Raw genomic sequence first — 11340 nt, 5'->3', positions numbered from 1 at the left:
TCGTATGAACTGAAAGTATGTCCATTTCATGAAGCAATCGTAAATCTTTGAAGGTTCAGCAATAAATTGTTATCACTATTCATCTGAACGTTAGATTATATTGTAGTCTTCTCGACTCGAAAATTAACTGTTCTTCTATGCTATACATTTGAATAAATTTGTATTATCCGCATCCAAAATTGTGCGGAATTTACAAATAAAAATATTACAGAGATGTTCGTGTTATCGTACAATCGGATTATTTATTATTATTGTTATGCAGTATCGTTGGTATCTAACAGATATTAAAAATAACAAAGCTTATGCCCATTTATATGTAGTTGAGAGTTTCAATTTTCATAAATAAGCATATTAAAATGCACATAAATGTCAGAAAATGCTATATATGTATATAATAAAATTTCTAATAAATTGCTCCTAATAAATTCACTGTAAACAACTTATCGGCAAATATAAACCGCAATTTCAGCTACTAACAGAAAATTGAATTAGACAAATTCCCCAATAAACTGACAGGATTAATAAATAGCCATTAATTTTGCTTCAATCAAATAAATGTACGTGCAGACTTGCAGACCATTACTGTCGTAACGCATAGCGACTCGTAGACACGATAATGTTATCGAATTCAACGAATCAGCCTTTAACTGCAAGTCGATGTTCTCGTCGATGCGCATCGTTTGAAGCTATCAGATTTTTCTTTTCTTTTCCTGTCTTTTTTTCTCTTTCTTCTCCTGTTTCCTCCTTTTTTTCTATCCCACTCGCTATTTATCTTCTTGCTTTTTGCTCCTTCATTCTTACCTCTCGTTCTTTTTGTTCTTTTCTTCGTCTCTGAACTTTCGTTTCGTGGTGCAACCATTTAGGATCGGCGACATTTCCGGTTACGAAGTAGCAGCCGTTACAAATAACGACCCGATAAAGGCGATCACCGAAAGAGCAGAATTTATGTGCGTGTATATGTACTCACGGTTGGTCCAATTAAGACGACCCAGTGACGCAAGATTCCAACGATTCTCTAAGATTTATTCATAGCCTCTAGTCGACCACACGCAAAATCAATAAACGTTCTATGAGCTCAACGGATTGAAAAAAACTGATTTCATTTGCTGTTAATTATAGCAATTAACTCAGTATCAATTAAGAAGAAGAATTAATTAGAGGAACTGAGAGCGTTTAAACTGAACTGTGTAATTACGATATAAAAATTGAATAATTAACCCGCTGATTGGCAAAGTATACAAAGTCTCAAAAGATTATATGGTTTTATAAAGGAGAATATAAGATATAATTATACTTATTACTTATCGCTATGAAACTATTATAAGAATAATTGCCCGATAGAATCTCTTAATAAAAAGCTCTTTGATCATTCGATATGTTTTCGTTTCCTAACAAAAAATATCTCTCGCGAATTCGTCGAAAATGCTTCTTCCCCAAGACGCAAACTCTCAGAAATCAAATCACGGTACAATCAGCGATTAAATTTTTAACACTCGACGGTCAATAATCGCATTTGATAATCATTATTAAATCAGAAACTTTTATTACGAAGTTAGAAGTATACAAGCAACAATTGAAGCGTTTCGCGGTATCAATAATGACTTACTTAACGAGACAGGAAGTCGATGTAATCGATCCATTAATCTGAGACAGCTAACGACATGGGAAATTTATATCGATGGACTAAAAAAGAGTCTCACGCGGAGGTAACAATCGTTTCCGTTGGCCTCGTAGAGAATTGGGAGGTCGCTCGTTCAAACGATCTCGAGGGTGAAAATCCAGTGAAAGTACACCTGGCGCTACCGTCACACGCAACTACAAGAGATGTCGTGGGGCGGGGTAACGCGCGAAAAATCTACACGAAATTCCCTTGAAATTTTTCCAATGGCAGTGTGACCACCCAGAATGTTCGCACATAAATTCATCCATGACGGAATTCATAACAATTAAAGAAAAAGGCGTCGGTGGTCAGAATACTATGGGCTGCCCGTTTCAATGTTTACGAAGGTGAACTTCTCATTGTCGTGAAAGCAACCACGTTGGTCAAGCCATGCCGACTTTTCATTATAATATGGATTTTAGGGAAAGGTACTTCCAATATCCTGTGACACATGCATTCAAAATGCATTGCCTTTCTTGCACGGTTGTGTGAGTCTTTTAGCTTCAATTTAACATACGTTTTATTCAGTATTTCATACTAGATTTATGCATTTTGAATAATTTGCAAGTGCGTATAAGTATGGGATGGATTAATCTTATTTTTAATTGGACGAAACTCTTTATGGAAATCTGTTATTAACATATATGTGCAATTCAATATTATTTTAATTTCAACTTTATAATGTGTATAGTGAAGTACGTATCCGCCTATATCGCGTAAAAATGGATTTTTTTACCATTCTCGTTCTTATGATTACTTTCTTTCAAGCTTTCTACTTGCTTTGTGGGTAGCTAATCTTGTTGCCAGTTATAGGATTGTATTGTAGTCAAGCGTGAATAGTCAAACCGTACCTAATTCAGCGACTAATGGTTTCATTGTGACTGCCCGCATTATGTCACAGGATAGCAGGAAAAACGACATTTTAAAAATTTGTAAATAGAAACGACCGCATAGCATTTCAATAAAAAGGAATAGTTGGGAAAAATCAAAATATGTCAAATGTAGTATTTATATTTATTCACAGAAACTTCGAAAACCATATTTTTTGCATGATACGACCAGAAAACCTTCTTCGGAACCCTCGATACATTTATACTTTTAAAATTATACTTGAAAAATTATCAACGAGAATATAAAAAAAAAACGAATAACATACGAATTCACCAAAATCAACAAAAATTTCTGTACTTACAACTTACAGTATCTCATTACTATTAAAAATTGAATTAAATAATAATGCCCTGATAAGATAAAACCAATCTATTCAATCTGCTTTCATCGATCTATCATATTCATTTTAGAGGACGTTCGAAATATATCAGGACCGATCGATGTCCACAAAGAGTAAAAATTGAGTTCGGTCCTAATTGCACTGTTCCCCTATGAAACTTTCTTTCGAAATAGTATGGTCTTGTATCTGGTATATAGCGAGCAGGGATAAAGATCAAGAAGGGATCTCCTCTAATGATCGCATTGATCGCTGACTTAATATTCTCTGGACGTCCGTACTCGATTTAACGAGGGCGGCACTGCTGTGGACCACAAAGCACGCGTGTGCACGCAGGTGAAGCAACGGCCGAGAAATAGACCGGCTATTCTCGATTCGAGCTGGCCCCTTGATCGAGAAACGTGCACCGCTGACGCCAGTTAGCTGCAGCCGCCACCAAGAGAAACGCGCGGGAACCTGTCCCAACCAGGCCGACAGATAAGAAACTGCAAGATAAGATACGCTAATTGAGAGATCTTAATTGGAGGCCGCACAGGACCTTTTCAGCCTTTTTCGTTCGCGGACATACCGCCAGCGTCACGGTTATTTCTTCCGCGCGTTCGTGAATCTCTTAACTTCATACAAATATCAAGTAGACTCTTAAACTTAGAAACTCTTTTTCGCTTTTATTAATATTCAATTTCGCGATATATAGAATATCTTTTAACATAATTTTTCAAATTCTTGTTACGTATAAGGTGAATATTGAAGCGCATGATGGAGAATATCGAACGTTTTCTATCTTGTTTTCATAAATAAATATCGCACAAATACCCTGAAATATTCCTTATACACGTTAGACTCTTGTACTTTTTCAGTAACAGCAATTTTTCTAAACTATAATTTTAAATGGAAATGCAAGAATTTTTACTGGGGATTAAAGAAGTTCATAGATGACAGATATTGAGTAGAACTGAACATTACTAATAATATTAAATATTTCTTCATCGCTTGGAAACGTTTGCGTTCTCTCGTTCTCCAAAAACCATGGTTATGGCGTAGCGTGCTTTAGATTTACCACAAGATCATTTAATAAAGATCTCCATAGAACTATGTGATGAACTTGACGCGAGCAGTCGCACGACACAAATCTAGTATTTTTCGTGGTTGATACCATCTGTCCGAGTATAGGTTTCACGTGAATCTGGTCCTCGAGGTAAAAGACACTAGATCGTCTGGGCGAAAGCGGATCGCAAAGCAGGTATTATCCCGTAAGATAAAGTTTCCGGTGGCGGAGCTCAAAAACGTCCAACGACGAAGAAGGTAATCTTAGGATCTAGATGCGGGAACGCAGGGTACGGGGGACATATGCCGAGGCAGTGGCGCGTGAATCTATACGGGACTAAGGGGAACGCATAGTGAACCGAGGTGACTGAATGAAGGACAGAAAGGGGTAGGAAGAGGAAGAGAAAAGGGGGTGAAACTTAACGGCTTCGTTGATTCCCAGACGCGTGATTTCTAGATCAAACACTCGAGAGCGTTAAGAAGGAAGTTGGAAGGGGTGCTTATTCGAGTCGGCCGGTCTGTGTAAGAAAAGGGGGTGTCAACGAGCTGTTACGAGGGATCGAAATTGGGGGACCCACTCGTTTTTTTTTTTTTTTAGTTATTCTCCGTCTCGCTTTTGTACTACCAATTCTTCGTATTTCGATCTCTCTCCTCCGATATCCCCGTGGTAGAGAGAAAAAGGGGGAGGTATACAGCCAAGAGGATTTTTGGACATTATTTAAGAAGCCCTTCAGAGTCTAGTTCCAAGGAAATCAACGGTCGGAGTTGGAGTGGCAGCGGGAGTGAGTCTTGTATCTACACCTTCCGCCCTTCTTTGTATATAGAAGAACGTAATACCTTCAGAACCATCGTAGTAAACAGAGAATCCAATGGTCCCGATCCGATCTGATCGCCACGAGTTGTTTGATTTTGGCTTTCGGCCTCGAGTGATTTGAGCGGATTTGCGCATCGACGGACATACAAGTACCTGGTAAATCCATTCTCAGGAAGACTAAAATACTCGATAAAATCTTCCATGAATTGTATAATATTCATAAAAGCCGGTCGTTGTTTAATTACGATATTATTTCCATTGAATTTTAAATAGCCGAACGTTTTCATATCTCGATAGCAAAACAATCAATGCTCAAATAGGGGACTTAACATTCAAATGCATTTTGTTAATGGACATTAAATAACGCCAAAATAAAATATTTTATGTAATCCACGTTTGCTTCAAGTGTGTTTATACATATTTGTATAGAGCAGAGTGATTTTTAAGATGTTGCTTAAGTAACTATATGATTTTTATTTGCAGATAATACTTATATATGATAGAAAAAATTAAAAGTATCTCGTATACTATACATACAATTTATTTTATAAATAAGGGAACTCTTATATAACATATGATCAGTCTTTTAAAGAAATTATTTTTTACAAACGAATGGAAGAACCTCTTCAAATGGCAACCTTAATTATCATATATCGAAATTGAAATGCCAGATGAACTGAATTTTTATATAGAAATATTTGTTGAATTACTCTATATTTATTGAAGTTTTGATGAATGCTTGTTTAGGCTTAATATTCCCTTCCAATCGTAGATTGCTCGCGTATTCAGTTTATATTTCACAACTCGTTACCATATAAACGGTTATAAATCATTTATTTTTCCTTTCTTTATACAGACGTTTAAGACTGAAGGGTTGCTTAATTACCAGTATTAAATTACCGGAGAATAAATCTTTGGCAGAAATTATTTTGTAATAAATTTATTCACTTTGCATAACTCGTTGACATAAATCAAACGATAACGACTTTATCACTATCGACTGGTTTAACAGCCGCTCCTTTAACACTGCTTCGTTCAATCTCGTATGAGTAATTACTATTACTACTAATCATTTCTGCTTGCACTGTATGTGCAACTTTGTTCAAATGTTTTTATTGATACTGACTAAATGAAAATGGCATTTTCTTGTTCTAAACTGTATGATGAGTAATCAGTTGTTATAATTATTAATATGTTAAAAAAGAGTAAAGTATTAATAAATTTCATACAATATCCAATATAAGTAAAAAAATTCTAAATAATATAGATATAAAATATATTCGAACTAACATTTAACGCATTTTACTTTAGAAATGATATTTAGAAAGGTAACAAGGAAGCTTAAAAACCTAAGAAAATACATATAAATTTTTCTATCTCTCTTATTATTGTTTACTAATTGATTTGTGGCTAAGCGTAATACGTTTGCGTAATAGTAACGCATAGTTTTATTATGAATAGTAACGAAGGATGAGGTGTAACTGAAATAAATACCACAAGTATGTAGCAGTGTATGAGCGTGTATTTGACAGTGTTTTTTTCTCTCTCGTACGGCGGCACACATTATTAGAATTCGCAGTACGTACGCGATTTAAGTTGGAATGTTATATTATTGCTAGTTGCTCCAGGCGTGCTGCACTCGTAGTAACGAGCTGCTTTACAACGGAACCAGCATTCTCGATACGATTAATACTGAGAATCGTAAACGGTTCGAAAACGATTTCGTTTAGCTCAGATGCCGGAGGTCGTTGGACATCGACCAGATAATGGCCTTGTTCGGTCTTTCTCATAGAAAAATCTGAGTTCGTGACTTATTGGCCGATGTCCAACGTCCGCCGCCCATGGAAACGCAATTTCCGATTTCCCTCGACGCGTGTACGAGCGAAGCACGTCCGGGATACATCGACACATCGATTTTAGTGGGTAACAGGTGGGTCTCTATATTACAACGCGAATTACAATGTAGAATAACATTATCATCATCATCGTCGTCGTCGTTCGTTATACAACAATCATCGTAATAATTATTATCATCGTTTCATCGCAATCGATCATCGCGGTGTGCTTAAGACAAATCAGTATTAAATATCTTACATACACATCATCTTCCATATATATATTTATACTTTACCTTTTTTTTTCTTTATTCATTATATATACTATCTATCTATAGGGTAGTCAGATTCATCTCTCGTGTTTCATTCGTTTCTTTATATCCTTTTTTTGCCGTTCGCGTTTGTAGATTGTGAGAAAGTAAAAAAAAAAAAAAAGAAACAAAGGAGGGATTGATAGGTCGCTTCGGTGCTCGAGGTCAAGGCACGCGTCAACGACAGGAAACTCGACGAATGTTTTTTTGTGCTATTTTCGCGTCATTAAAAATACTACTTGTTTTCTTTTTGTTAAATTGCTTCTTAAAATGCTAAACGCAACTAGATACTCGTGTCGCTCCGAAATATCGAAATATGATCGTAGAAAAAATGTGTGAAGTTTCGTAATATAAAAACTAAATGCCAAGTGACTTGACATCGAGCAAACTCATGATTCTAAGGAAGTACGCTCGTCGAGAATCGTTACGCGCTTTCCCGCAATGTACGTCGATTCTTTGCTTGCTGTTCGATGCAATAGAACAGGAATAGAAGAAATTTTCACGCATAAATATCCGTTCTTTTAGTACCGCTTCTAATTGCTGCAAACATCGCCGCGATTCTCGACGCAGTGTTACGTGACGCTACGCTTACACATACAAAACGAGTAGGTTAATTTTTACTGGTGGAGTTACAATATCATATTACAATACAATATTTATTTTTTTTTTCTTTCTTCCTTAATGGTCAACAGCTGGCATTTTTTATTCTGTTTCGCGCGCGAAATTTTATCGTACTTAGCTTGCACGCGCCACGCACCGATAGATGAAACTGTGAAATAAAACGATGTAGAAATAGCATTTTCCTAATTTTATTGTTATCATACTTTCGTTGCTTCGAAATACAATACAATAAAATTAATGGCGCATTAAACTTGATCGATAAGAAAAGCCACGAAAAAGGCGTCAGAGAAAACGCAACTGATAAAGTAATTTCACGTGTTTATGTTCAGCTACATTTTCAATTCATCAAACGGAGCGTGGCATTTCTACGAACAATTTGCTGTCTACTTTTTTTTTTCTTTTTAGCGACACGTACAAACACCATTCGGGGTGGAAATAGGGCCTCTACGCACTGCCACTCGTACGAAAATGAAATTAACTAATCAGGTATTGAGTATTTTCGGATTTAAGACTGATAACGTAAAGATAGAAGGTGAGAAGAAAATAAGTACAACAATGAGAATGATATCGAATATGGTTACTTAAAATATCGTGAATATGAATAGAAATATCGTTTCCATAATTATTTACGTCAAATAAAAAAGAAATTGCATTGAAACGTCACACGTCCGCTAAACAAAAGATAATATTCTACATATTATACAATAACAAATAAACCGATTTCGATTAATTTATCTTGAAGTATTAAAACGCGTTCTCCAAGAAGAAAAAGAGGAATGAATAAAATGATGACTTCGTACGAAAATTCATGAGCGATAATGAAAAAAACGAAAAAGCCATGAAATTGGCGATAAGTAAAATAAGAGAGAGCAGCGCACATTTCCGTACATATACGAGGAAAAGGTGTTCTCGGGCGGTTTGGTTTTCATACTATCTAAACATGATTTCAATAAATAAGCTACCTAGGGAGCGAGTTCTTTTTGGGAAAAAGGGGTAGACGCTCCTCACGTGGCAAATCTGCGAAAACGAATGAATCAGGGATGGCTCCATGCGACTTTATTTCGTACTTTAAATTACGGTGTACACGAGCGGTCGTCACCGATTTAGAAAAGCACACAGGAGGTAAAGCTACACGGAAAGAATTCTCACGAGGCCGAGGAACGCTACCCTTTGATTCTTTTCGTCGAGTCGCCACCGCTTCATATACTCGTGTACCTAACCTAGTAATACAGTCTGCGATAGCGTCCTAAGGATTAACTTCATTAACGATCATATAATATATTACACGCAGTCACACGCGTTCAGAGGCAAATACGTACGCACGCCAAAATGCACACAAATAATTAAGCTCGTACACGAACACGCAGTTTAAGCCGATACTCTCAGTAATTATTTCACTCTCATTCCTATCAGAAAATAGATTTTCTGTATGAATTACACCCGTTCGACGCGATGAAAACCACATCGAAAGTAATAATCATATTCATTATTTCAAATACATGTATAAAATACTCAGAGATCCTGTTATTATTTGTCCATTACGTTGTCCAACGACTGTTTTCTGAATAGTGTTTACGAAAAATATATATACACTATCGCGTATATTGCTCTCCTGAAATTACTGCATACCGATTCTCTGTTTAAGAAAGTCTCTCTGTTCGTTTGTGTGTATGTGTGTGCGTTCCGAGTAGTCGACTTTCACGCACGCGTGTATATCTTCTGCTTTTCTTATATTTTTCTTTTGTATAAATAATATCGATTAGAATAAAAGGTAAAAAACGGTCAGGTGAATGGAGCAGCCGTTGATAAAGTAGCGATTCGAAAACGACTGCAACGCGAGCTTCGACATCAACGCGACGGTGAGAACTGCGTGTACGTCGCGAGCACGCACGCACGCACACATTATTCATACACGCAGGCAGGCAGGCACGCATGCACGCACGCACGCTACATTAGGCGGCGTAATTAGCACAGCGAGCGAGAGAGTCTTGCGCAGCGTGAGCTCTACTGCGCGAGCACGCCAGAGAGTTACACCTTTTCAGCGCGTCTCTATACCGGAAATATTTCCTTCCTGGACAAATTCCATCGTCACGAATAAACACGCGATCCGAAAGTATAATTATCGTTCCATTAAATTCCGATGATCGACATCGAGAGAAACGTTACGGCTAATCAACGTGATTCACTTTCGATTTATTTTCGATTAAACCCGATCGCCTTTTATTAAATCCAACCTACGTACACTCGACATGCAATCACGAGATCGTAGAATCGTTTAAGTTCGAAATTTATACCGAAGAAAATAATTCCATAGACGTATGCTGTTCGTGCATCTCTCCGCGCATCTATTGCGGTTTGTGACAGCGCTTGAAGCACGGTAGCTATCCGATTGCGCAACGATTTAGGCCGATCGCGCGCAACATATTCATCCATCGCTAAATCGACTGATCCTAGACTTTCCGACGAATTCGCATTTTTTTTTCTTTTTTTTTTTTTTTAATTTTTCTTCGAAACTTTAGCTATTTCTCGTATAGTTTCGTACGCGGAACTTTGGATTATTAAACGAGACAACGAGAACGATCGATAATCGATGAAAATGAAAGAAACAGTACGCCGTTGACCGACGACTGCCAACTAATCGTATCAAAAATTTAGCGATGGAACGAAAGGGGGGAGAAATTATGATATCGTGCATACTTGCCTGAAAGGATTCAGTCGGGGCAAGTGTGAAATGGAATTTAACGACGCATAACGAAAGCTCTAGCCAACAAGACTGTCATCCTGCAAGTTGGTACGCTCGTGTCTTGCGAACAATTTTTCGTTGTTGCTCGTCTCTTCTGTGCAGCGAAATTGCGGTTGGTCGATAATTGTTGTACGCAAGCGAGCAGGAGACACACGAGGCGAGCTTAGCTTTGTTCGTTGCGATCAATCGAGGCGCGTGCTTCGAGCCGCGTTTCACGTGGTGCCGCGTAGTGGGTTCCTGAAATCTCGACCGTACGTTCCACCAGCGTATTTGGCAGTCTGATCTCAGGTTCTCACAGGTGTAAATGAGGCAGTCTTGATCGGCGAGCCAGTGCGCGGCTCAATACTTGTTGGCCTCGAAGAGAGGACTCTCGAGCCGTCTTCGCGGTGCAGAGACCTTCTCGCCGGGACGCTTCCAACTTCGATTCGGGTGTCGATAACGATGCGTCGTATGAACGATCTCCCTCGTACTGTCGGCCTGCAACAGGGAGTTCTTCGTGGCCCTCATCACGGGCGACGGTTTCCTCGATACCACGTAAGGATCCCGTGGGTCCATTCCGCCCATGTCCGCGTTCACCAAGCTGTTGTGGTGATCGATGTCGGCGTGAGGATTGTACTTGATGAAATTGAAGCACTCCTGTCGACCACGGTGGTTCTTCATCGGTTTGCCAAACTTGTTAAAGCCCAGATACCGCGAGCTATCTACGACGCTTCTGTATGTCAGATACGAGCCGTTGTAGTCCTCGTAGAACTGACACATGGGACCCTTTTGCTTCTTAGGCTGGAAACAAAATAATAGACTCTTTTCATACTTGTATTTCTGATGCCATATACAGGCTTGCGAATGTATTTGGACACTTTTAGACGTCATTTATGAATATATTATCTTTGCAATAAGTAAAGTATTTTTGTGACTTAGGTAATATATATGTTGCAAAAAATAGGCAAGTATTTAGCTACTTCTGAATGATAATCTATACCGGAACTTCATTTATTTCAATTTATCAGAGAAAAGAGAAACAGTTCACGTGTATGATTGAAATTCATATAATAGGTGTTTATTTATTTTAAGTTTAATGGCGAGG

The 11340-nt window shown here is 37.9% G+C and overlaps 1 protein-coding gene across 3 annotated transcripts in view; it reads right to left on the bottom strand.

Annotated features, from left to right (window-relative positions):
• Positions 1–6250: 6250 nt before the first annotated feature.
• Positions 6251–11340, bottom strand: part of LOC100745016 — a 127082-nt gene continuing 121992 nt past the window's right edge. For all 3 annotated transcript variants that reach the window (XM_003489560.4, XM_012385733.3, XM_012385734.3), the window contains exon 5: positions 6251–11036. In XM_003489560.4, the coding sequence (XP_003489608.1) occupies positions 10596–11036 (441 nt within the window). In that variant the 3' untranslated portion in view covers positions 6251–10595. The remainder of the gene's footprint in view (positions 11037–11340) is intronic.

This window comes from Bombus impatiens, unplaced genomic scaffold, assembly GCF_000188095.3.
Source record: "Bombus impatiens unplaced genomic scaffold, BIMP_2.2 scf_0344, whole genome shotgun sequence".
Taxonomy (NCBI): domain Eukaryota; kingdom Metazoa; phylum Arthropoda; class Insecta; order Hymenoptera; family Apidae; genus Bombus; species Bombus impatiens.
The sequence above is the reverse complement of the archived record's forward strand: the minus strand, read 5'-3'. Positions and strand labels throughout refer to the sequence as shown.